This window comes from Pongo abelii, chromosome 6, assembly GCF_028885655.2.
Source record: "Pongo abelii isolate AG06213 chromosome 6, NHGRI_mPonAbe1-v2.0_pri, whole genome shotgun sequence".
NCBI lineage: Eukaryota > Metazoa > Chordata > Mammalia > Primates > Hominidae > Pongo > Pongo abelii.
In genome coordinates this window covers 93,706,437-93,734,288 of record NC_071991.2, presented here as the reverse complement: position 1 = coordinate 93,734,288, position 27,852 = coordinate 93,706,437, and the positions used below count along the sequence as shown (strand labels likewise).

The following is a 27,852-nucleotide window of genomic DNA, read 5'->3' as shown; positions in this document are numbered from 1 at the left end:
CTTCAAAGTTATAAGCTAAGAAATTATTCTGTATATTTCTATAACCCACTATCTTCCCGTCTCAATCATTTCAGCTCATAGTTTTGCAAAAGAGATAGAACTTAAAAAGATCATTACAATTACAGCGTGATTGGTGCAATGATGGAGGCACTGACAGGAGCAAGAGAAAACTTCCTTAACAGAGCCAGCTGGAGAGCACCCACAGATAGGTTCTTGAAAAAGTAAGCTAAGGGGTGGGTCTCAAAGGATGAACAGGTGTTTTCCAGGATCAAGCATTTTGGGAAGGGGTGATCACATTAAGCAAAGAGAACAGCAGGAGCAAATGTAACAAGAGAAACTGCAGAGCCTGTGTGGAAGACTCCACGCGATTTTGATATAACCAGATGTAAAGTGGGATAAAGGACATGTCAGGTGATAAACTGGAGAAGTAGAAAGAGGAGCTAGTTGTGTTAAAACCTAGCTAGACGTATATGGTTGATGGGGTTCATAGAAATATTTTATGCTAGAGAGTGACAAAGTCAGATTAGATAGGGGCTGTAAAAGAGATGTGAAGATGATGATATTTCATCTTCAAAAACTTCAAAGGTAGATCAGGAGATCAATGTGGACACTAGGAATTTCTTTTGGTGAGATGTGATGGAAACCGAAACTTAGGCAGTAGTTAGAATGAAAAAAAGGAAAGAGATTTAAGAAATCCTGAAGAGGTAAAATCTGCAAGGATTTGGCAATTGCCTAACTGTGGAAATGAGACAGTGATTAGAAGAATAATATAACTAAAACCAAACCTTAGATATAAAATACAGGAGGAGAAGAAATTTACAGGTTAAGAGCCACAGTATTTCTTCTATCCTCTAGCAAAACAAACAAACAAAACTAAAATCTGATATATTTTTCTATACCAATAAATTTGCATATTTAGAGTTTTAAATCTTAAAAATTTATGTTTAAATCGTTAACAAATTATTCTTAATTAGTTAAACAATTATGTTTAAGGAACATAAAATTGTATATTTCCATAACATATCTCCATGTTATCATGTTTGCCATTACAACAATTCAACCTAGATTGATTCTAGATTGTATTTTGCAAAATGAATAATTAGTGACTCATTAATTAATAAAGACACAACTTTTTGTTTTGATACTTTAAGTTCTGAGGTACATGTGCAGAACGTGCAGGTTTGTTATGGGTATACACGTGCCATGGTGGTTTGCTGCACTCATCAACCCCTCATCTACATTAGGTATTTCTCCAAATGCTATCCCTCCCCTAGCTCCCCACCCCACAACAGGCCCCGGTGTGTGATGTTTCCCACCCTGTGTCCATGTGTTCTCATTGTTCATCTCCCACTTATGAGTGAGAACATACGGTGTTTGGTTTTCTGGTTTTGTGTTAGTTTGCTGAGAATCATGGTTTCCAGCTTCATCCATGTCCCTTCAAAGGACATGAACTCATCCTTTTTTTAATGGCATCTTTTATATGGCACATATACACACATGGTGTATATGTGCCACGTTTTCTTTATCCAGTCTATCATTGACAGGCATTTGGGTTGGTTCTAAGTCTTTTCTATTGTGAACACACAATAAACATACGTGTGCATGTGTCTTTATAGGAGAATGATTTATAATCCTTTTGGTATATACCCAGTAATGGGATTGCTGGGTCAAATGGTATTTCTAGTTCTAGATCCTTGAGGAGTAACCACACTGTCTTCCAAAATGGTTGAACTAATTTACACTCCCACCAAGAGTGTAAAAGCATTCCTACTTCTCCACATCCTCTCCAGCATCTGTTGTTTTCTGACTTTTTAATGATGGCCATTCTAACTGGTATGAGATGGTATCTCACTGTGGCTTTGATTTACATTTCTGTAATGACCAGTGATGATGAGCTTTTCTTCATATGTTTGTTGGCTGCATAAATATCTTCTTTTGAGAAGAAGACACAACTTTTAAAAGCAGGTTTTTAAATAACTCAATAATTTCATCTCATTCTGTTGTTTTAACTCATGCCACAACTATTTATTTCCAGGAGCATTTTAGTAGAATATTTTATTTAAAATATATTTAAATACTTTATTAAGAAAACTATGAAGAAAAAATGATTAACTTTAGTTCTATAAAAGTTTAAAATATCACATGACTTGCTAGACAAATCTCAATCTGAGACTGCTAATCCATTTTCCTAAAGTCATTGGAAAATGACATTCTGGAAATAGATCATATACAGAGCTCTAAAACACCCATAAACCAATGAGCAACAGCTCATATTAATTTTACTCAGATAAACTCATGGCTGACTATTAAAAGAAACCATGTAAATTGGCTAAGGAATAACACAGCAGTCTCAACATCAAACTAAATTGCAAAATTTGACCTAAATTTTGACCCAGCCAAGTCATCATTAATTAAAAGGAAATGAACTCAAACTATCGGACTATCAAAAGTAACAAACACTTGAAGAAAAAGCTGTCTTGAAAATAAATTGTTGAGAAATAGTTCCTGTTCATTTGGCCTCTTGCAGTAACTGAAATCATTATAAACTACCTTTTCCACCAATTAAAACAGAAGTCAAATAGAGCATGCCTCTGGTTAGCTAAACACAGAACCATAGAATGTGAAATGGACTCAGGCACTTCAGCACTAAAAGATGGCTTCAACCAATAAGTGTATTTCTGATTTAATGTAGCATTAATGAATGAAATAAATATTTTATAAAAAGAAAAATAATAACTCAGTTAACTGCCTTACTCTAGAAGATGTAGCATTTTGATAAAATTACATTTCTTCTGGTTCAAGAAATTCCTTAATGTTCTCAGCGAACTTTGTGAAATGCATATAGCAACATTTAAGTCTTCCCAAAATAGAATTGTAATTTCTTTTGATTAAGCCTGCTTTTCATACCTTATGGTAGCATTCTGAATTTCTGATCTCTTTGTATAATACCATAGATGCATAAAAGAAAAAGTATTAAACTAATTCTCTTACTATTTTCAGGATATGCCCAAAATGTTTTAATTAAAAACGTCAAAGCCTTCTTCTAGACTTGTCTGCCAGAGATTTTCTGCCTTTACTGAGAGTGCTCTGCACACACACTCACATACTAATCAGAATATGGAAGAATCGAATTGAATCAATTCTTTAAGTAACATAAAATTGTGTATTTCCATAACACGTCTCCATGTTATCATGTTTGCCATTGTAACAATTCAACCTAGACTGATTCTAGATAACATTTCTGCAAACTAAATAGTGACTTATTAATTAATAAAGACAACTTTTAAAAGCAGATTTTAAAATAACTCAACCATTCTATCTCATTCTGTTCTTTTAATCTGTATCACAATTATTTTCAAGAGGATTTTAGTGGAATAGTTTATTTAAAATATATCTAAATACTTTATTAAGAAAACTATGAATAAAAAATGATTAGTTATATAAAAGTTTAAAATATATCATGAAATGCTAGACAAATCTCAATCTGAGTCTGTTAATCTATGTTCCTGAAGTCACAATCCTAAAGTCACAAGAAAACCACATTCTGAAAATACATAATATTCAGAGCTCTAAAACACCCATAAATCAATGAGCAACAGCTCATATTAATTTTACTCAGATAAGCTCACGTGTAACTGTAAAAAATAGTTGAATCAATTAGATTGATTCAATTAGATTGTTAAATCAAAGAAGGATCAATTAAAATAACCTAATTGAATTAGATTCTTCCATATTTGAAACAACAGGTCAATGTCATTATCTATATAAAGCTAAGAAAGCAAAATGTGGCCGGGCACAGTGGCTCATGCCTGTAATCCCAGCACTTTGGGAGACTGAGGCGGGTGGATCACCTGAGGTCAGGAGTTTGAGACCAGCCTGGCCAACATGGTGAAACCCCATCTCTACTAAAAATACAAAAATTAACTGGGTGTGGTGGCAGGCACCTGTAATTCCAGCTACTCGGGAGGCTGAGGTAGGAGAATCACTTGAAGCTGGAAGGTGGAGGTTGCAGTGAGCCGAGATCGCACCACTGCGCTCCAGCCTGGGCAATAAAGCGAGCTTCTGTCTCAAAAAAAGAGAGCAAAATGCAAACATTCTACCTAATTCAAACTCCAAATTGCTCTTTTAACTCATCTTTAAAGTACTACATTGTCTTATAAAGCATAGTCAATTTCTTTCTTCAAAATCCTGTGAAGGTTTGCTTTTCATCATGTTCGAACAGTTTCCCTGACTTTTAAAATCAGTTTTTACATTGCCCTCTGCTGTTCACATTTTTTTTTCTGTTTGATCTTTCTAAATCATACTTGTGTTTAGTGATCATTTTACATGATGACCATTATCACATCATTTCATCTTTATGATGCTGGTGCCTGAAGCTGTTTTATTTGCATTTTGATTCTGAATCATTTTTAGAACAAAGAACCTCATTTGTCTTCCTAGATCACTCTCAGAGCTGTCTGTCCTGTATTTTGTACCTCTGCCCCTGCTTGCATTCCAGTCCTTATCTATTGAATTGCCTCCAGACGAGTCCCCCAACTTCAGATAAGATCATCTCTAACCCATCCTTCAGAGCCCCAAATCTGTGTAATTTTCCTCCTTAAAATCAATCTATATCTTCCAATTGCCTATCTATAGTGTGGAGTCTAAGTTCCGCCTGACAGCTTCAGATATTTCATAATTTATCTGAACTGTGACTGCTCTCAAATCCTATCTTCCACTACTCCCTTCAGCGCAGAACTATGCTACAGTCAGGCAACTTGTCCACAAGTTCACCAATATCACATATTTTCTCATGTTGCAAAGGCTTTGACAATGATGTTTCCCCATATTGGAATCCTTGCCAGCATTCCTCCAACTATGAATAAGTATTACTTTTATTTCAAGAACTATTTAAAATAATATTCCTGCCAGGAAGCCTTTCCTTATCGTTCCTAAAGCAGAGTACCTTAATATTCAATATACATTCACATCTGTCAGAACTCTATGCCAATTGTTCATGAACATGTTTGTCTGTCCTACTACACTGGTTCTTTTTGGCAGAGACACTGCATTAATAATCTTCTGTAGATCCAGCTGCGCTTGTGAAAAGAGAAGCATAGTCAATATAAATTCAGAGTTACTATACTTTTAAGTAAATTATGTAGTTTTTAATTGAAGTAATAATCTCTCTGAGTTCAGTTTTAGGGTGGTAAACTCCTTAAAACCTGTATAACAACATACAGGATTAACAAGACTTTTCAAGGTGTCTTAGGTATGGCAGGCATGTGCAAAGAATCTAATGTTTTAACACACTCAATGTTTTTGTGTAAACATTTATTTCAGTTTCGCAACTATGTTATTAAGGTTGGTTTAGCCTTTGGTTTCTCTGAGTTTTTACTTGATTCAAAAATATTTATCAAGTGGGCATTTTGTGCAAGTCCATGTGCCAGACACTGGGAATAGCATAAATACGGTAATACCTTATTATAAAGGATTCTTGTGAGAATTCGGTCCACCAGATTTTTTAAAGGTCCTAGCCGAATGCTTGGCAAATAAATGAAAGTTGTGTTGTTGTTATTGTTATTAAGGGGTATGTGTAGTTTTTTTGAAAAAGATGAATCATCAATAGAATCAATATATATAATCGTTCAATATGACAATATCATAATATGTGTAAGATAAAGCCCTGCTACTGATACTTAGCATTCCATAACATCAACAATAGTTGTCTGGGCTCCAGAGTGCAATGTAAATTAGAGAAATCACAATGGTGTGCTATTTCTTGGATAAGTGAGCATCTACTTTGGATGATAACAGCCTAAAATTGCATCTGCTTAGTGCAGGACAAAACATGACTTGAGTAGATAGCAAGTCTTTTTTCAAAGTAAAAGATTTAAACAGAGTAATCCACTTCCACAGTTTTTAGTGGTACAAAGCAAATAATAGAATATATTGATGATTTTAGAGACTAGCAGTCAACATTTAATAAACAAGCTATGTTGTGCTTTCCTCAGAGTCTATTATCTCGTGTCCATACTACTTTCTTGTCTGTAAAACTTGTTCCTTAAGGGAAAGTAATACTTGGTTGACCAAGGGCTTCTTTTCTGAAATGTGCTGGTCTTTTCTTTTTCCAGTTTTATGTTTTTACTTACCTATAAAATATTTTCTTATACAGAAAATTATGTAAACTTCCAGGATTTTCTAGATATAATAAATTTTAAAAATTTTTCATTAAAGTAATAAACTAAAAGGTGGGAAAGTGAATTATCTTCAATAAATTTTGTCATTTTTAAAAATTCTGAATTTTTTCTTCCTGAAAATTTATAAATTTATTTTTAAACTTTCAGTGAACTGGAAAAAGAAGTTAAAAGTTAAAAACTTTGAATTTCATAGACTTTTTTCCCCCAGAGATTTTGTATTTTACATCATCAAAGTCAGGTTTTTTAAAAGTGAAAAAAAACTTTCTCTATTCGACAATGAAGCTATCAGGAGATCTTTAATGAGTGTGTCAGATAAAAAGAGTACTTAATTGTAATACCTACTACTGAAGAGTTTTAAGAGAATGGATATTCATAATAATTTAGGGGAATGGTAGAAAATTATTTACTTCAAATAATACCATTTTTTTCTTCTTCTTATATGCAGTTTGATTCCTATTGCTTGTTTTTCATTTCTTCATTTAACAAAAGGTTGAATAATTTTATGGTTCTTTTTTTTTTTTTTTTTTGACAAGGTCTCACTCTGTCATCCAGGCTGGGGTGCAGTGGCATGATCTCGGCTCACTGTAACCTCTGCCTCCTGAGCCCAAGCGATACTCCCTCCTCAGCATCCAAAGTAGCTGGGACCACAGGCATGTGCCACCACACCCAGCTAATTTTTGTATTTTTTTTTTAGAGATGGGGTTTTGCCATGTTGCCTAGGCTTGTCTTGAACTCTTGGACTCAAGCAATCTGCCCACTCCAGCCTCCCAAAGTGCTGGGATTACAGGGTGAGCCACCTCACCCCACCACCATTTTATGTTTTTGACTTCTTTTTTAAAAAAATAAAATCTCACATCTCACATATCTCAACCCGTTATTTCACCGAACTCATAGTCAAATTGCTAAGAAAACCCCACTGCCAATTATTTTTTTTAAATCTGTTTCTTGGGTTCTTTACATTCATATTTCTTAAAATAATTTTGTATTACCTTTATAATATGTTGGCTTTTTAAATTTTGGTATATGAAGATTTAGCTTTTCTCATCCTTGTCATATATTACAATCTTGGTTAAACTAACATTTGGAATTTATATTAACTTGCCTCTTTAATATTCATTTTTGAGAAAATTTGGTTTTTACATGGCAAGCTTTACTTAATTTTATTTTTTTCCTTAAGTTATTAATTGCTTTTTTTTTTTTTTTTTTTTTTTACAATTTGCTCAGCTTTCTACGTACCTATCTCTAACTGTTCTCAACACTTCCAAGAGCACCTCTTTCAATACTATTTTTCACTTGGCCAGACACATCATGACTTTTGTCATTTCTCTTCTCTTTTGCATGAGCACCCCATTCAATGCCCACGTGCAGCCTAGAACTCTCCATGTATTTTTGTTTTTGAAACTCGCGTTATGGTGGAGATGTCAAAGACAAGGAAGAGTCACATTCTATGCCAGTGCTATCTTTGACCTTCCCACCTGGGGTTTTTAAGGTGGTACCTATGTGTGTGGCTAACGCTCAGGTGAAGATGCAAAGTTTTGAGTTCCAGCCAAGTTGATGGGCACTTTGCCGCAGTTGCCCCCATATGTTGAGAAAACAAAACTACAGGCTGGCTCTTCTGCTAGTGCTTGGTCACAGTGTATACCAGTTCACCTCCCTGGAGACAAACGCCATTCGAAACTGGGTTTTCAGGGCCCTGGAAGTATTGAATGAATCTCTAAACTTCTCTAGTTTCTGTGGAGGGCCAACTTTTTTTATTGGGCTACTAGAAATGTCTGTACCCCAAAATACATTGGAATCAAATTCAGATTTTTCATAACTGCTAATGAACTCTTCATATTTGATATTTGATCTCCACATTTGATATTTGATTTACATATCTCTATATTTGATCAGATTTTCTCAGATGTTCTTTATGCCTGCTGCATGGCTATTGTCTTTAGATTCTCCTTATCTCATCATGGAAGTCCTCTATTCTTTGTGTCTCTTGATTCACAAAGTATTGTGTGTGGGATCAGGGTATGCTTCTATGTGGTTAATTCGCTATTTTGGTGGAGCATATCTTCAAGGAGCTTCCTGAGATAGGTAGCATGGAAAGTAAAATGTTTGTACTTAGCCTTCTCAAAAATCATTTCATTTTACCCTTACACTTGATGGATAGTTTGTGTATAGATTTTTAGTTTACAATCCCTTCCATTTAAAATTTCAAAGGCGTTAATTATTATCCTTTTCTTTTTAAGCCTCTATTATTGCTGTTGAGATATTGTTTGAATTCTTATCTTTTCTTCTTTGTAGTTAATGTACATTAATTAATTATCTGGAGAAACCTTTAGCATCTTCTCTATGTTTCCTGTTTTCTGAATTATTATGATGTTGTCTCACGCTGTAAGTCTCTTTATTTCTTGTCTTTCTAATGTGGAGATTTGTTTTCTTCAGTTTAAAGAAATGTGTTGTATTTTGAATAACGTTTCTTTTCATCTCTCTCTTTTCTGTGGAATTACTGCTAGTTAGAATTTGAGCCTGATAGGTTAATCACTTAATTGTTTTTAACAATTATAAGTTTTTTTTGTTGTTATTGCTAATTTGTCTTCAGTGAAAAGCCATTGTTACTGACATGCTAGTTCATAATTTTTTTTTCTGTTTGTTTTTGTTTTTGTTTTTGAGACACAGTCTTGCTTTGTCATCCAGGCTAGAGTGCAGTGGCACGACCTCGGCTCACTGCACCCTCTGCCTCCTGGGCTCAAGCGATGCCCTCTATCTTAGCCTCCCTAGCAGCTGGAACCACAGGCATGCACTACCACGCCCAGCTAATTTTTGTATTTTTTGTAGAGACCGGGTTTACGCCATGTTGCCCAGATTGGCCTTGAACTCCTGAGCTGAAGCAATCTGTTCTCCTCGGTCTCCAAAAGTTCCAGGACTAGAGACATGAGCCACTGTGTCTGGCTCTCCAGTTTATAATTTTTGACCATATTTGTTCTTGTTTGTCCTTTTTTGAGCAAAACGTGGGAGATCCTTATTTAGTATAGTGATCATTTAGTGATCATACAAGTTACAATATTTTAATCTTATTTATCATTTGCTCATTGCTTTTATTTTTGGCTTATTTTACTATATGTGTTTTTATTATTTATAGACAAAAATGTTTATTATTTATTTGAAGCCTTATGGCTTCTGATCTTGCTTAGGAAATTGCCCCTCGTATTCCACTAAGCCTGTACAAATCTTACTTGGATTTCCTTCAGACATTTTTATTATTCCATTTTTAAATTTCATCTCCTTAATTAACCTTAAAATTATTTGGTATATGGTAATGACTAGAAGTCTAATTTTCTTTTCTTACTGAAGAAAATTATGGCAGAACTATTTGATAAACAAACCAACTTTTTCTATGGAATGAAATATCTGTTCCATTGGAATTTATAATAATCATTTACTTTAAAACCATATATGGACTGGTTAAGTTATCCATTTGCCCATTTATCTATTTGTCTATTTTGTGTAATTTAATGTTGTTTTGAATACAGAAATTTTTAATATCTGATAAAACAAGATTTTTAATTTTGGCAAGCTACATAGCACCTGTAATGTAAATGGTGTTATTAGTTGATTGCCTATCATCATTAAGTATTGGATGTTTTCCTGCCCAAACCATTTAAGATAGTCTTATGAATTTAAAATGTTTTTTCATGAAATAGCTCTGTAACCTTCAATATCAAAATAAAAATGTTGGCAAGTACAATGGTAAGAGTCAGGTGATGTTAGATTAGCTATCTGTAGATTCTAACTCTTTTTGATAAGTTGACTGTAAAACTCTACTTTGAATGGTTTTATTGCTCTAGGTCTCTGTTTTCTTGACTATATAAGGTGGAAATTATTATTTCAATTATTCCATATCTATATCTCCTACTGTCTTGTGACAAATGAACCAGACAATGTGAAGGCATTTAGAACAAAATAAACATTATATATTTGTGATATTTACACATCTTTTGTTAATTTTCTACATCTATACTAAGAAAATATTCTTGGCTTATATTTGTTGTGTTATTTGCTAAGTTTTAGTGTTCTTATCTTGATTCAAAAGCCTCTCTCTCATAAGTAAATCAGAGCAACAACTCCCAATGCAACATTTCAGAGACTTCTAGATAAAGAAGACATTTCAAAAAATATTGAAAACTACGATTTCAGATATTAATCTCTGAAAGTCTAAAATATTCTGGGCTTTCATCAAGCAATTGACAATGCTTTGATGTGTGCTACGATGAAGAAATACCCAAGATCACTTCCAGAAATTTAATTCATTTAACTTTTTAGTAGTCAATCAATACCCTCCAGAGATGAATCTGGCTTAGATTTGAGACACAGATTTTAAAAAAATATTTCAATAATAGGGTATTTTCCAGTAAATGCCATTAATTTTAAATTCCCAGTGAATAATCCAGGACTAGAAATAAGTGACACTGGATTTTAGATTCACTTAATTTAGGAAAATGTGATAAGGTGATAAGGTCCAGGGAAATCACACTCCAAATAGGAGGAGGCTTTCCCCTTGCACCCTTTGCTCTAGCTTCACTGAATAACTTCTCTCCTATATACCCCCAATCTTTTCTTCCATCTGTGATGTTCCTCATGGTGTTCTGCAGTCTGAACTTGGCCTCATTCATTGCCACATGTCTAGACCTTGTTCAACTTTCAAAGCAGTCACTACTTGTAACCTCTTTCACAAAACCATGCTCCCCACCATCACTTCTACAGATGCTGCCATGCTTTTCAATGCTGAAATTCCAAAGCATATAATTTTCCCTCTGGCTTATATATTTTTATTGTAATTATTCTTTGCATCATGCTTATTAAAGCCCCTTCTCAGGATGATTGTTAAAATACACAATAGGTGTGGTACAGTCACCAACCAATCTGAATGGACCCTGGCTGTACACACTTGGTTCAGCAAGCATGCTTACTGGCTGCTGATGAAATAGAACCAGTCATACTAGATGGACAGTATGCTCCCTCAGATCAGTACATGTACTGAATTGATCTCTGTAGGATCCAAAGTTTTAATATAGTGTTTTGCATATAATAGATACACTCATATATAGCACTAATCAACTTTGGAAATATAAGAAAGGTAGCACAAGTATTGGGAAAAATAAGACAGCAAGGTCACATATTTGTGGAGTGAATTATTGGATGCTATAATAATAGCTGTTATTATACTCTAATTGAGGATCTTCCATAATGGTTTCATATTTTCTCTTTGAGAGTAGAGCCTAGCAGATTTCCAGAATGTTTGAGGTTTATTGGTTCTGGAAACTGAATTTCCATTCTTACTGAAACTAAATTGGATTTTATAAAGATACTTAATAAAATAAATGATTTATTAGGGGTATTTGTTCTTCAAAGGTATACAGCCAAGAAAATTAAACTTCATGGAAAGTTGTGATTGTAATACTTTTTAAAGATGATGAACACCTGGCTTAGGAGACTTCATGGATCAAGGCAGCTACTACATGGATGTTCACTGGCAAAAATATAACAGTATTAGATACATCCATCTTAACTAATGGAAGGATCAGCTAGCTTAAAGGATGTAATTAGATGTTTTTAGTGTAAATTGGGAAAACACTCATCTGTACAATTTGAAAGTCTAATTGGTTTGATTTAAATCTTAAAGAAAAGTGGTCTTGTATAGCTCTCATTGTCGACAAGTGCACAATATTTTATCAATCCTGAATAATAATCATTTCTTTGGATGGGATCAGAATGACTTTCTCTCACATATATTTCTAATTTAATAATAGCTACAACTTAAAGGATGTTAACTGTGTGCCAAATACAACACTTATTTTCACTTTACACATGCAGTTAATTAAATTGTGGAAATTCAATGATTGATTAGTGGAGATAGTCTGAAAAATTATTACTGTTTTATACTACAACTTAGGTCAGAATCCCAGAACCCTTCATAGAGCTCACATTCTGACCCATTGAACTAATCTCATGCTGGGATTAAAATTCATAAACAACTTCTATGAATAAGGTAAAACATTATTAGAGAAAATGACTAAGTGGAAAATTATTGTTTTTAAATTAGAAGCAGAATAAATGGACTTGCTTAATAAGAATAACAAGTACATGGCTATTTAACATTAAAAATACTCAATAACATTCTCAATAGAAATTGCAACCCCATAAAACATTACTTTTTACATTCTGAACTCTATAAAGCAAAAGCAAGAATAAAAATTGTATGTGAACAAACCGTCTAAAAGTGATTACTTAAAATCTATGATATACGCTGGATTAAAGTATGCTGTCCTAAAGCAAATCTTTGTAGATGAGTATTTCTTAGAGTGGACTAAGCTGTTCATAAAACAAAGTGCTTAAATGAATAATATAAGTACTCAAGATGAAGTGGAACATTTCAAGGATCTATAATTTCAAGAAAACTGTGCTTATCTACAGACTCACAGTGTTTCTGATGTCTTGGTGAAGGATTGAATGGAGGAAAAATACAATAAAAAACTATATATTTTGTCTAAAAAAAATTGAATTGACTCGTTTGTTTTTGTTACCCCACTAAATTGGCTGTTTATGTTCACTGACAACAAAAGGAAGTAAAGATAATTATTTGGATCACTCAAAACAAACAAAACACTGATTATACATATATCTCAAGTATAACACAAAGTTGATTCCATATTTCTACGTGGGCAAAACAAAATCTTGCACTTTGCATTGATGTGTCCTCCTATCTGCATAGAGCAAATACATTCTTAATCATTTTCTCCTCACTGTGTTTATATGTTCTTTCTAATTTAAAATTGCCTCTGAAAGTCTAATATTATTGCAGTTTTCTTCTCCATATTATTAACTTTTTAAAATATTTTGCTTATAGTGATTCATGCCCAATTCATATAGCTATGTAGATTATAAATTTGATTATTGTCAAATGTTAATAGTAACTCAGTGAAAAATAACTTGTGCAAAATGTTGCTACCAAAAGGGCACTTGACTATAAATAACACACATTATATTACATATTCTATCTTGTTCCCATCCTCAACCCCCGCCCCTCTGCTCAATAACTAATCTAAGATCAACTGTCGATCAGGGTCAGTTCGCTAAAGGGGAAACATATTGACTCATAAGTTTAAATAAAAATAAAGTCGCCTCTGATTGGCTCCTTCTTGGAAAACAAGCATGTTTTGTGTGGGACTGATATGAAAGAAGAAAGCAGTATTAGGATGAATAATTTCTGTTCATTGACAGCTGTTAACATTTATACTAAAACAATTTTATTTATAAACTTTAGGATTAAAGAAAGGTAAAATTAAGTAGCTAAAACTAGGCATGAATTGCTTCTCTATACATCTAAATTCTAGATTAATATGAAAATCAATAGCTGCTAATCGTATAGATGATCATATTTGTTATTCATTTGCTCAACAAATATTCTCTAAGCAACTCTGTGGGCAAGGCTCTCTGCTAAGTGCTGGGATACCAAGAGGAATAAGCGCTATCTCTGGTTTGAGAGTTGTTCAGCCTTATGGAGGGGACAAAAATAGAAATAGGTAATTTAAATCAAAGAACAATGATAAAATATGCAAATTCTGTCAACTGTGTGTGTTAAGAGCATAGAAGGAAAAGGAGGCAAAATTGGGGAGAGGGTGAATTAAGTGCAGGGCATACGTAGTTTGATGCATCCATGTAAAATATTGTGCTGGCCCTATACTTATGTGCTCGCCCTATACTTAATGTGCTCTCAGATGCATTCTTCGGTCTTTTCCTTGCTTTCGTCTCAGAGTAGCTGCCCTGTACAGTTTCCCAGACCTCTCTGTCAACTGGCTTCCAGTTGGTTTTGATCAGGCACTGGCAGAGATTGGAGAATGGGAGGAAGAGAGAACCAGGATATTTCTCCCCATCCTTGCCTGTCTCAGGATATGTTTCTGGCATTGTCTGAATTTCTTTCATGTTTCTTGCTCCCAGAAAGCAGGCTTGTCCTGGTTTCGGCTCTCACTGTCCTCTAGCTTACGGGGACAATAGCTATTTTTCTGCTGCTTCACTATCCCCCACTTAATTTCTCAGCTTCTTTCACGAGTATATCATCAATTGCTAGTCATTTGTTTCCTCTATTTCAAATATTCAGAGCCATTTCTAGTTTCCTGGTTGGACACAAATGCCTGACATACTGAGTCTAAATTCCAGGAGTTTGCGCAGCAAGTTTGGGACTAATCAACATATAAGAGAGAGTTCATGAGTGTATACAGAGATAGGGTAGGTAAAAAGATTGGTAGATTGAGGGTGCAACCCTGAGGTATATAGCAAGAGATAAAGGAAGCATAGCTTTTGAAGTAGTCGAAAGATTAATTTACAATTTTGAGTAGAACAAGAAAAATGTGGCATTCACTTAAGCCCCTGAGAAAACCTAGGTATCACTTAGACCCAGCATTTGTCAGATGAGGTTTCTGAAGATAGAGAAATGAGGTCACATATCTAATAAAGACCAGAATTGAAACCTAAACCTGTTTCCCTATGTAGAGTTCTTGTGATAACACACCCATTATCATGGTAATAGTGTGACATTTGGTGTCATTTTCACTTGTTCTGTCCTTGTTCTATGTGTGCACTTCAGTTTCCTTTTATATAAAGCCAATATATGTTATTAGTTACCTCATAGGAAATTGTAAGAATTAAATGAGAGAGTGCACGAAAAGTACTTAGAATAAACTACTTAGAATAGTTAAATGTATTGAAAGAGGTTGGAATGACACATGAAGGACAATAGGGCTACTAGATTTTATTTATTTTATTTTTTGAGATGGAGTCTCCCTCTGTTGCCCAGGCTGGAGTGCAGTGGCGAGATCTGGGCTCACTGCAAACTCTTCCTCCTGGATTCAAGCAATTCTTCTGCCTCAGCCTCCTGAGTAGCTGGGATTACAGGGGCGTGCCACCACGACTGTCTAATTTTTGTATTTTTAGTAGAGATGGGGTATCGCCATGTTGGTCTTGAACTGCTGACCTCATGAACTGCCCGCCTTGGCCTCCCAAAGTGCTGGGATTTCAGGTGTGAGCCACCGTGCCCAGCCAGGGATACTAGATTTTATCACAGTATTATGAAAGGTAAGCTAGTCATTGTAAAGCTTATAGATATTCTTTTTATATGTTTGCTGAAGTTAAGGATTTTTCACATTTGGTAATAATTTATTATTTGTTTAATAAAATGAAATTTGAACTTACATTTGGTTTGTCTTTAGAAGTTAGTTTAGCAATTAATTTTTCTGTAAAATGATTTTTACACCATTAATTTCTTCCCAGATTCACATATTTAAGAATTTCCACGGACTTAAATGAGGTTCCATGATTGATTTTCTATTTGCATGATATTTTAAACAAAATACACATTATATTTTTAAGTTCAAGATTTCCCTCCCACCCTGGGAAAGTCTTCTGAGTCGTTTTCATGTCATCCTTCTTATTCTTCTTTCTCTTTTAATTTTTCAGTACCCCAAGTTACTTCAATGTTAAACACAAACGAGAAAATTGGGGAATTGTAAAATGAATACAAAGTCATTCTCATTTAACAGATAATGATATCTTACTACCTATTGCTTTTGCCATTAGTATGTAACATTTAAATTCATATTAAAAGAAAAACAACTAGAACAGTTATACTGTAGAATGCAGATTCAGCCAAAATCCAATATTGCAAATTTTTCCTTACCTTCAGTGTCTGCTAGTCCTACTCCTACTCCTGGCTGTTTTACAGGCTCTTGTCCATTCTGTCCCATCTTCCCTCTGTTTAGAAATAAAATAAAATGATATATTCAGTTTTGATCTCATGAATGCAAAGGAGGCTAAATTTGCATAAATAAAATGACATTGAAAGTAATGGCAAAACCTGCAATTACTTTTGTACAACCGAATATTTTCGGACTTGAAATAATTATTTGAATGGCAAATACATATACAGTTAATTGCTCTATATCATAATTTTAAAGTGTGAACTTGTTTATTATTCCTATTCAGGCCAAACAATATACCTCAACATTCAGTAATTTTTATTTGTAGACTCATTTATCAAAAAATAAGACAATCATGACATTTAGAAATTTTGTTTTAGAATTTTTTATTTATTTCTAACTCAACAATGAGAAGGTGCTTTATATTTTTATATGTTGTACCAGTTTTTTTGGTTAAAAAGAGCAATATTGAATTAAATAATATATAAAAATGATATTTTAATAAAATATTTCTTATTTCATGTATTTTTTTTTCAACTCCTTTCTGTGTTTTCCACTGCGTTGAGCAAACTGGCTTTTGTAGTCAGGCTGCTTGGTCTCTGCTTCTGGCTTTGCTGTTTCTTGCTATGTGTAATGTAAGGCAAAGTACCTGGTCAAGACTGTTTCTCCTTTTGTGATATAAAGATAATAATATTAGCTACATTTGGATTATGAAAAAAATCACATGAAAAATGAATAAAAACGTTTAACAGAGTGCCTGACAAATAATAAGCATTCAATAAACGTAGCATATTAACAGGTAGGCATGCTCATAGTAGCCTTAGAATTCAGCCAAAATTTGCTAATCACTTTTAGTTTTCAGCTTCAAACTTTTTGGAAAGTCAACTAGATGAAGAATTCATGATACTTTGAGGATTGTAAGCTTAGAATGTTAATAATTTAACAGCTTAAAGACAGTAGGCCACTTCTTATTTCTTCGGCTAGAGAAAAAGCTACATGGCACATGAAGAAGTCTAGAATTTGCCTTTATATATGCTTAGATAGGGTGTTCTAAAAAGATGGAATAAAATCTTAAGTGTTATAGAAAGATGCTTGAACAAAAGAGCAGCTTGGTACTGCACTTTGTAGACAACACTTCTAGCATAGTGGGATTTACTAACAATTAATTATAACTTTCATAGGAAGTATTTGGTTTGCTGGAGCTGCTGAAAATGTAACCATATTTATTTCTTAATAATCCAATTATATCTTACTTGAAAACTGCTCTAAAGATCCTCTTATTCTACTTCAGAGAAGGTGCTGAAATGTTTCTGCACATAATAAAAGAGGAACACATGCAAATTCAGAAATTATTTTATCTCAAAAGCCATTACATTGTTCCATTATAATAGTTGTAGGTTAAAGGTTTAAGTACAAATTTTTATTAAGTATGTATGTGGGGGACCAAGTTCATGCAAATTAAGCAATTTCCAACATTTCTGTTTTACCATATGTATGTTAAACCATGGTCTGCATGGTCAACGTCTGCATACATATTTAAGCAATACACAAAATTTTAGCTTATGTAATTGCTTCATCAAGATTCAAGACAAGCAGTTAAGAAAAAAAAAAAGAAAGAACTCTGCTCTATCTGTTAGCATTAGAGAGGAAAAAAAGCTTAATGGCAGTAATCTTACTTTTATCAGTACGCTATGCTGGTAGAGTGAGCCAAAACATACCTTGTTACTGAGCCAAACTCTATTGAAAGTGAGGGTCTTTTTGGTATTGGTAATCTAGTAGATCAGAATACTAAAAAATTAATATTCTTATACTATCCCAGACTTTTAAAAAGTAGTTACTATAAGTCTTAGTAATTGTAGTACAACTACATTTTGATAATTTTTGGCGTTGTTCTTGAGTCTTAGACTTTATGTGTTAATGGTGATACCCAGCCAGTCTTTGCTTTCAATTAAAACTGATTTTAACACAGGTGCTTAGCCAATATGTATAGTAAGTACATTTTGAAAATTATACAAAAAACTTTCACAGGATTGTGAAGCTAAATTAAGTGCAAAGGAAATGTAACTGTGAGTCGTGCGAAGGATGTGGTTTCTCTGAATTCCCAATGACTACACTTTAGCTCAGAACATTCTGGCTATACATTTTATAATTTATATTTTTAAACAATCACTAGATATTTATTAAACACTTTTACTAGCCCAAGCAATAATTTTATTAGATACAATGGGAGATATAAAAGAACTGCCAAATACTACTTCTTACACATATCCTGTAATGGTTTTCAAAAGTAAATATTCGTTGTGCTCATATGGCAAAGCAAGAGTCTCCTAGACAGTTGTGAGAAGCTTTGATTTACAAGAGACACAGGAAAATGGGAAAAATCAAAATTAGAATGTAGTATATATATAAAATATATAATCTACTTATACTGCAGTCACTCAGATATTGACAAGATGACGTATTCACTTTTTGGAATTATAACTTTATCATCAGTGTTAAATTACATATTTTGAAAGGTGCAGAAAAATTGGAAGGATAACAAATTATGTGTGGCTTAAAACCTTTCTAAATTCACATGACATTTACAGCTTAGAAAGAAATTTAATGAATTTGTAGAAATTCTTTTCTGTCAAATTGGATCATCAGAAGTCAAAGACCAATGGGATTAGATTCCTTTTAGGAAGAATTTCCAATAAAATAGAACTGATTAAGTACAAGTAACTCTGTTGAATCCATAGACTAAATCTCATAAAAGAAAAGAAAGCTAAGATGGGCAGGTGATACAATAATAATTTGCTTAATTTAAATTGAAAAAAATGTAGTTCAAAACAACAAAATGAACTCATTTTTCACTGTAAAAATCCATTTTCCCTAATGCTTTGCTTTTATAAACTGAACCATTATCCAAATATTATAATTGTTGTGGACATCAGAAGGAAAGATTTACAAAAACCTTTATTTTAAAACAAAGAGAAATAGGAAATCCACCCCCTGAAAAGTCTTCACTTAGCATTGGAGAAAATGAAAAAGACCCTTTCACAACCCAGCTCAGGGTTGGCAAGCTCTGCAAAGTGCCAGTTAGTAAATATTTCAGATGGGCTGTATTCTAACGACTTAATTCCGCCCTGCAGCACAAAACAGCATCAGGCAACACAGAGCTAATGGGTGCGGTTGTGTTCCAATACAACTTAGTTTATATTCACTGAAATTTCAATTTCCTATAATTTTCACGTGTCACAAAATATCACACTTCTTTCGTTTTTTCCTACACATTCGAAAACGGAAACGCTGTTTTTAGCTCACAGGCCTTAGAAAACCAGGTGGTAGACTGCATTCGCTCTGGCCTAAATCCTGGGACCCGGGTGGCCCAGGGGTATTTTCAAAATCCAGAAGACTAGTTAATGGGGAGGAGAAGGAAAGGTCAGGAAGTTTGGATTTTGTTATTGGAACAGACATAATCTACATATTTATCTTAAATGCCACCAATATGACCAAAGAGATTCTAACACGTTAAGTCTGCTAAAGTTTTGCATTTGATTTGCAAAATGACTTTTTTTTTTTTGAGGTTTAACATTATGAACGACTCTTATTCCAAGAGTACCTACTCAGGGACCTATGCACTACTCGGTATTTGTTCTAGAAAGTATGGAAACACTTCGAAACCTTCAATATTAATAGTAGAAGGATTTGTAGTTGAAAAGTCTGTATGATTATTCACTATGTCCTCTTTCAAATATGATATATGGATTCTTTGAATATGTTTAAATATCTCCTGATTCAAGGTAAATTAATATATGTTTGTCTCAAATACCAGTAATGTTTGTATTTGGTCATTATGTGATTAAAACATTACTGTATTCCTGCTGAACTTTATTCTGGCATGGCTAAGTGATTAGCAGTTTTAATATCAAATACAGATTGTATTGATTAAGTTCTGGTAGTGACTAACATTTATCCTTAGAATTAACTGAATTATCCAATCTTTCTTGAACTATCTATCTTTTCATAGGCATTAACAGTTCAAGTGTCTCAGGGACAATGACTCAGAATTGGATAATTGTCTGGTTATTTCCTGTTAACTGTTGAGAATGCCTTACTCATGACGCTGAGTAAGCTTTGTAGTAACAAAAAGAGACCCACTTACATCCTCGGAATAGGAAATAGATTAGTCTCCCCTGCAGTGCTGCTGCTTCCTTCACTGTCCACGCTATACCCACTGCCAAAGCTGCTGCCCGAGGAGCCGGTGGACACAGAGCTTTCTGCAGGCCGGTGATTGGGAGGCTTTGCTGCATGGTGTGGGAAGATTCAATACCACAGTCAATAAATGAAGCTGACATTGATCTACAAATGCATCATTATACATCTTCTTAATTTACATGTGACAAGAAACAACTACTGAAGAACTCTACATTTTTCAACCTGCCTTTTCGTTTCCTTTACTGATAATGAACAGTGGCAACAATAAATTATTTTACTGTTTTTATTGGACATCAAGGAAAAACAATCACCTTTAGGGAAAAAACATTTAATTTTTGGACCAAGTTAAATAGTATGTAACTATGCTACTATTATTATTTTTGTGGTTTCTTTGTACAGTATTGCAAAACTGATATGGTAAATAAAAAGAATTTTGGCTTTTTCATGGAGAAAAGAATTTAGAAAGACTTGGGTAGATAGAAATGGCAAGATAAAGAAAATTGCTTAATTTTTTCCTATTACTAGACAATAAGCTGTTTTTCTCCTTAGAAACAAAAATGCAAAATAGAATTTTAAGAAGTGATTGAAAATTCTGTTTGTTTGTATGTACCTCTGCCTACTATCTCCAGCAAGTTTTTAAAATTTAAAGATATTTGTTTCTCTTCAGGCATTTCCTAGTTTATCATTGAGACTTGTCTCAAGAATTTCCTAAGTTTGATATTTGAATATAAGAATCCATATTCCCATACAGACCTTACAAATTTGTGCAATCAATTATGCAGTAGGGGTATAGTACTAATATTGTTGGCAGACTTAAGAAGAAATTTTGATGCAAAAAGAAGGAAGATAAGGCAAGTGTTTCCCTTATTTTACTGGGGAGAAGTTTTTTAGTAAGTTTTTGAAATTGTTGATATTTGTCTTCTGCCAGAGAGAGTGAAATTTTTGGTCACATCGATCTGGTTTTGATTCCCAACCCACTCTTTAGCAACTCTACACAGCTTTTCTCATTTGAAAACAATGGAATCAGTAATGCCTACCTTGTAAAATTGTGATTATGAGGAGTGAGATATGTAGAAGAGTAACTTACTCTTCTTCCTCTTGTGATATTATTTGTCACATCCCCACTCTTCTCAAGGGCTTTACTATCAATGGCTGTTTCTTACTGTCTTTGAGCTTAAATAGTCTTTGACAAGGAATTTAACTCTATTCTCTTCTAAATCTAGATGTGTTCAAACCTACAATTCTACTTAGAGTCTTTTTTCTTCATAAAGGCATCCCTATCCCATCAGGAGTTTATTAGCCAGTTGGATAGAGTTGTACTAATGGGTGAACAGTTGATAATCTTTTCATGATCCTAAGATATCTACATATTTCTTAAGGATATGTATAAAAACACAATGATTCTTAATCTGGTGGAATTTTAACTAATATAATAACCAAATGAAGTGAAACACATAAACATTGTGTGGGAAACCATTTGAGGACAGGAAATCCGCCATCAAGGTAGCTAGGATCAAGTCTTTCAAAGGATTTAACTTTTCCCCCCATTTCTTCACTTTTTCAATTTCGGTGGTAGCAGGTTCTCTAAAGCCACAAGGAATTTTTATATATATTCCAGTGGCAGTAGGATCCCTTCCCCAGAATAGGGAACAAGAAAGAAATTGTTAATAGTTAGTCAATTGTATATCAGATGTGTATAAGTTAGAAACGGCTATTTAGAAAAAGGTGTTCCTAACTTATAGACATCTGATATACAATTGACTAATTGAACTGAATGCTGTTAAAGAACAAGTCACCAAGGAATTGCTAGTAACCCACAGGACTAGATTTGTGGAAACAGAATAGTTATGTTTCTGAATATTTTCTTTATTTTATGTAGAAGAAACCCAGATGATGTAGTTAGTGTTAAAAAAGACTTCTTAAAAGAATAATTTTAAAAATGTAAAGGTAATATGAGTAAGATGTAAAATGATGGACATTTATAAAGTATATTAAAATGCATAACCTACATAATGAGTCAGATTAGTCAATTGATTATAAACAAATAAAGCTGTCATACTTTTTGACGGGATTCTATAATCCAATTCATAATTTTTAGTATGACATTGAATGGAAGACATTAATTTCATCAACTGGAAAATCACAATTTACTATTTTCAAAGATAAACCTTAATTATTAGACACTAATATTCAATCAATTTATATTTATTAAATTAAAATAATTTTAATTCAAGAGCAACCTCACAATGAACAAAAATAGCTACATTATAAAAATGATTTATTATCTATGTTTCAAAATAGTCCATCCTTTGTTTTGTCAACTTTGGTTTTACCTGATGCAATTTTTAGTTCTATTCCTCTGCTGGAAAAGTTGAGACATGTGTACAGAATATAAAATAGCATAATAAGAAGAAAGAAACAAAGCTAGAAATAAATTTAAGAAAAGACAGTTTTTTTTCCATCTTGCCAATCTCTTTGAATAGAATTCTCATTTTGAAAGCCTGTGTAAGTGTTGTCAATATTTTAAATGCAAACAAATAACATTTTATAAGAAATATTAAAAAAGAAAACCAAATCCAGGGGACATTTACCTGTAATGGAATCAGTCTAACATCTCTGCAAAACATAATTACATCTAAGGTTCTGTCTATGGAAATTTTAGGCAGTTAGAAATTAGGTGAATAATTCAAATGAATCTAGATATTTGGAGTTATCACAACAAAACATCTGGTGCTAGATTAAATTCTGTATTCTTAACTTGGTATCTAAGTGTAGTGCAGAGATACACAGCCTCACATTTGGTTAGTTTCTGAAAAATGAATTAAATTAAAACACACAACAGATCTTTTCTTCTTGCTGGGCTGTATCTACATATCATAAAATGTGATAAAACAAAAAATGCAGAGGTTTTGATAAGCTGGTTCTAAGAATCCATATTTTAATACATCTTTTCCAGATACTTGAAACATGTATTTACTCATTTCTTTCTCTTGAAACAGACTTCAAGAAATAAAACATCAATTCTATTAAATTGAGCTAAATCTGCATAAAGGCAAACTTTTTTTAACAAATAAAGTGTATTTAGGACTTTATTATCTGAGGCTGGATCTTAGGTAATTTCAAGACATCTAATAATTTCAACCAAATTCTTTATTTTGCCTCTCAAAAGAGTTTTTTATTGGTCTGGCCTTTCCAAATATATCTCGCATAATTCTCCTTCAAACACTTTACATGGAAGCCCTCTCAGTCCATTCACTCTGGCTCCCTTTGGTTTGGCTTTTTTCTTTCCAACTTTACTAAGCCCTCTTTTATCCCATCACTTTCTTGTATCTAAATTAAAGTTATCTGTAAAGGCCTAGCTCAGAAATCACCTGCTTCATGCATTTTTCCTCATTCTCCCATTCAGAAGTCATCTCTCCTATGTCTGGACTCTTGTAGCACATACTCTGTCATCATTGGAAGCAAAGCCTATGTTTTCTCCTTCGTAACATCCTTAAAAGCTTGCCCCGGAACCATGTTTGAACAATATTTAATGAATAAGTAATAATAATAATAATAATAATAATACATTAATACTTCTTTCCTTTAACCAATCAAAACATCTGAATGATTTAGTAGATAATGTCACTTTTTAAATCAAGCTTTGTGTTTTATACAAATCATAAATTTCTCAACAAGAAGCCCACTTCATATGGAATTTTTTTCCGTGTTCTTTGTCAAAGAAACTTTAGGGTGTCATTTTTTTTTAGCTTTTAAAATCAGAGATAACTTTACTGTGTCATACTGTATAGAAAAAGGTGATTATTCAACTATATTTTTTAACCCCAATCTCCCAAAACACTGGTTTGATTGAAGGAAATATTTAATGAGAATACACTAAACATCAGAGATTATAAGCTTATGAATTTCAAAAAGTTCATAATAGATCACAAATATTACGTATATATTTAAAATTAAGGTGACAAAAGAAAATAATATGTAGAGTAACATTCTGTGGGAGCCAGCACTATTACAGACTCTAGAACTTGTCTCGATCCCACGTTTGTATGTAGGTAGTTGGCGAGCTCTGGGTTATATTTAAGTGTAATATATCTCTATTTTTTCATGTTATTGAAGGAAATAATATTTTAAACACACTAAGTATAATTTTTCATAATTTTATAATTTCAAAATCAACAATTTAGAAATATTCAACTTATGCTTTATCCTTCCAACTCTTTTAATTAGAGTTTCAGAAACCATGGACCTACTATGTGTGAATGTATTATGCACCTGTGTATTACATATGAAAAAAGTTTATATAAACATTGAGAGGCTTTTCTTAGTAATAAGATACATCTTTGGGGCCATTTTTTATGAATTACATTTTTGTGTCTACTTTCTTTTTGAAATCCTAAGTGTATTATTAAGTACCAAGTACAGGAAAGAGTGGATACTATAAATATATGATAGTATCAGCTCACTCATAGAAAGGGTCCTGTGCCCTAAAAGAGTAAATCTTAGAACGTTGAATCATTTTTGTAATTCAATTAATTGAGGGGGCATTTCAGGTAAACAAATGTTACCTTCTGTGATGCAATTCAATCTGTTTTAAATTATTCTTTGACCACTTCACTTTCTTTGGCTGTTAGATGGTTCGACATCATTGTGTTTTATTATTCCATTGTGGCTAACCTTAATTAAATCGGTAGTGTCTCTTTGACTGCACATCTGTCTTCAATTAGTTTGCTCTGTTGGCTTTTCCTCCCTCTACCATACAGCACTTAAATATGCAAAGCTATCACTGTACTTACCACATGACGGCAGCACTTTGCTCTGAGAGCACGGATCAAATTGTAGACTTCACTTTTACTACTTTTATATCACATCCAGTTATCTGAAATTTAAATGGCAAGGTCTCTGCCTATCCTACTAAATTCCAAAAATTCAGTGTTTGGAATGTAAATAGGTTGCTATGATGTTCCATTATTGGTTATAAATCTTTGGTCCAGCACAGAGCTATTTCCAAATATTCTGAGGAGTAATTTATTATGTAGGTAGCTTGTACTTTCCCAAATTACTTGGTTAATACAGTAGTAAATATCTTCCTAGATACAGTCTCTAAAATTTTAAGATTAACTGAAATAAAAAGCAATCAATAATTTTGTTTATTCCAATACTTTAATGATGGAATGGAAATAACTACCTAGCAGTTTTAGAAATCATGTATTTGGGAATTTTTACCCCCTGTAGCTAGCTTTAATTTAGCTAGTATTTACTTCAGGTACCTTTCTCCTCTCTCTTTCTTTGTTTCTTTCTCTGCCCATCCCTCTTTCCTTTCCTTCTTCCCACCTCCTGTCTCTGTCATCTACCTGTTGTTATTGCTGTTACTGTTTTTGTTTTTTGATATTTTACTAAAGGGATTTTGCAGTTTTATCTCATGTTTTAATTTTCTTTTGAATGTGGACCTGAAAATTTCAGGTTTTAAGTGTCATTGTGACCAGCATTATTTGGAATGTTTTCCCTTGAATTATGTACAATCACATTTTATGTATGTTTTCTATTACAGTTCAGGGGTTCTAATTTAAGAAGAGATATTGCATCTTGAAAGTAATTTAGAAGTTTAATTTTTTCCAAATCTACTTCAGTATAATTATTATCTATTTGGGAAAATCTAAAGCAAACTGGACACTAGAAAAATGGGCTAGCTTCAGTAGAGCTATTTGTAGTTTTCACACACCACCAAATTACAAGTTTTCACAAATACAGGTGTTGAAACTCTGATATCTCTATCAGTCATTTGTAAGTCGTTAGGCATGGAAGTTGAAGGAAGGATGTCATTGAAAATTTCTTTTTTAAATGACAAATTATTAGATGACTATTAGTCATTACAGATATATTTTATATATATATGTAAACAATATATCTATTATAAAGGTATGACATGTCATGAGAAATGGAATGTTGCAGGCTTTTTTCTTATAAAAATAAAAATATTTCCCTTAAGATATTTCATATTCACATAGTAGCTCCTTTTAGAGAAGAAGATGAAGACAGGTTGCCTCCATTTGCTGTGTTCCAGAAAGATGGTAAAGCTCTTATGTTCACACTATTCTCTCTCCATACACATTGGCCTTATGACTGAATTCTTAATGACATCTTAATGAACAATTTAGTTTGTTTATAATGATTCATTATCTGGCTTTATAGATAATAAGATCAACGATCACTTCAGGAAACAGAAGTAATCATATAAAACAATGTAACAAATGAAAGTGAAGTTAGTTTAACTGATAACATGGTATAGAAGAATTTTTTCTTACATAAAAAAATACATGTTGGCTCCATATACTATAATCCTTGCTTTTAAAAGGAAATCATAATGTTGCCTTTTAAGTAGGTCTTCCTTTTGTTGAGGTGTTTTTAGTTCAGAAGTGATTTTGGAAGAAACCACTTAAAATATAGTTTAAGTGAGAATTAAAATTTTATACTAAATAACGAAAGAAAGTTTGACTAAGACATTATCATATATGAAAATTAGGAAAGTAAATTCATTTTGCCTTTAATAAATTTAGGCCGTAATTCCAGCTATGTTCAAATAAATAGAATGAAAAAAGAATGTATCCAGTGCCGAGTTCTGGTTTGGTGCTAAAAAATGTAAATACAATAATGATCTTTATCTTTAAAAGATTAATAGCATGGGGGATCATATGTGAAAGAAAAAACATTCAATTTTGAGCTACATCAAATTTTCATGGGCAATTTTTAATTTTTCAATCTTCCTTTTATTCTCTTTTGAAGCAGAAGCATTTTCTTTCTTGCTGTTTGCTTGCACTACACTTGCATTAGGCTGTCAGACAGGTATTTCCAACTGACAATTGGAGAAAAAAAAAACTCAAGCAGGAATAAAGACTACTGTAAAACATGCAGGTTTGTTTGAGTAAAAAGTCATTCTAAAAATAGTCATTTTGAAAAAAGTTCTTACATAATCCTGAAACTGTGAGAACTTACATCACGACTGCTTAGATAACAAGAATGCTGTCCTTAAATGGAATCGAACATTTTGAAAATTCATTAAACTTTGCCCAAATGAAAAAGGTTGATCACATTTCCAGTTTGTTTTCATATTATTCCAATTTGGTCAATGGCCATGAAGTAAAGAGGAAGTTTGGACAGTTATTTGATAAATGCATGTCTGGTCTCATGAGACCTAACCTCTCTAAGCTAATGTCATTAATCTTTCTCTAAACAGATTATATTAATGATCTATTAATCTATAACAATCATTTCATTAATCTTTCTCCAAATAGATCATTAAAAAATACTTTCTGTCTATGTATAGATGGTTATATGGCAGTGGATTGTACAGATTATGATAGAAACAGAGGCAGAACAAATAAATTATAATTAATTATATTTTCCAGATATTTTTAAACATGATGGTGTTTGGTTGGACATAAATGTAAATCAGTGACTGATCGCATTTTTCTTTTCCTCTCAGTTGAAGATAGACAAAACTCACTTTTCTTACTCTTCATAATTTTTTCCAGATACCTTTAAATTGATTATTCAATAAATATGACTGGCATGAGAGATTCAGGAAGACAGTAATTTTTGTCTATTTTGTTTGCTGTAGCATCACCAACACCTTGAAGAGGTTCTGTGATATTATTTGCACTAAAAATAATAGCAGCAAATGTATGTAAAAATGATGACTTAATAAAAGTAATTCAGATCATATTTTTCATAAATGATAA

At 32.9% G+C, this 27,852-nt stretch overlaps 1 protein-coding gene across 3 annotated transcripts in view; it reads right to left on the bottom strand.

Moving 5' to 3' along the window:
* The window catches only part of PCLO (piccolo presynaptic cytomatrix protein), a 416,642-nt gene that overhangs the window by 29,323 nt on the left and 359,467 nt on the right, over positions 1-27,852 (bottom strand). For all 3 annotated transcript variants that reach the window (XM_024249810.2, XM_054559581.1, XM_054559582.1), the window contains 2 exons: positions 20,064-20,205; positions 15,901-15,974 (listed from right to left, as the gene is read on the bottom strand). In XM_024249810.2, coding sequence (XP_024105578.2) covers positions 15,901-15,974; positions 20,064-20,205 — 216 coding nt within the window. The remainder of the gene's footprint in view (positions 1-15,900; positions 15,975-20,063; positions 20,206-27,852) is intronic.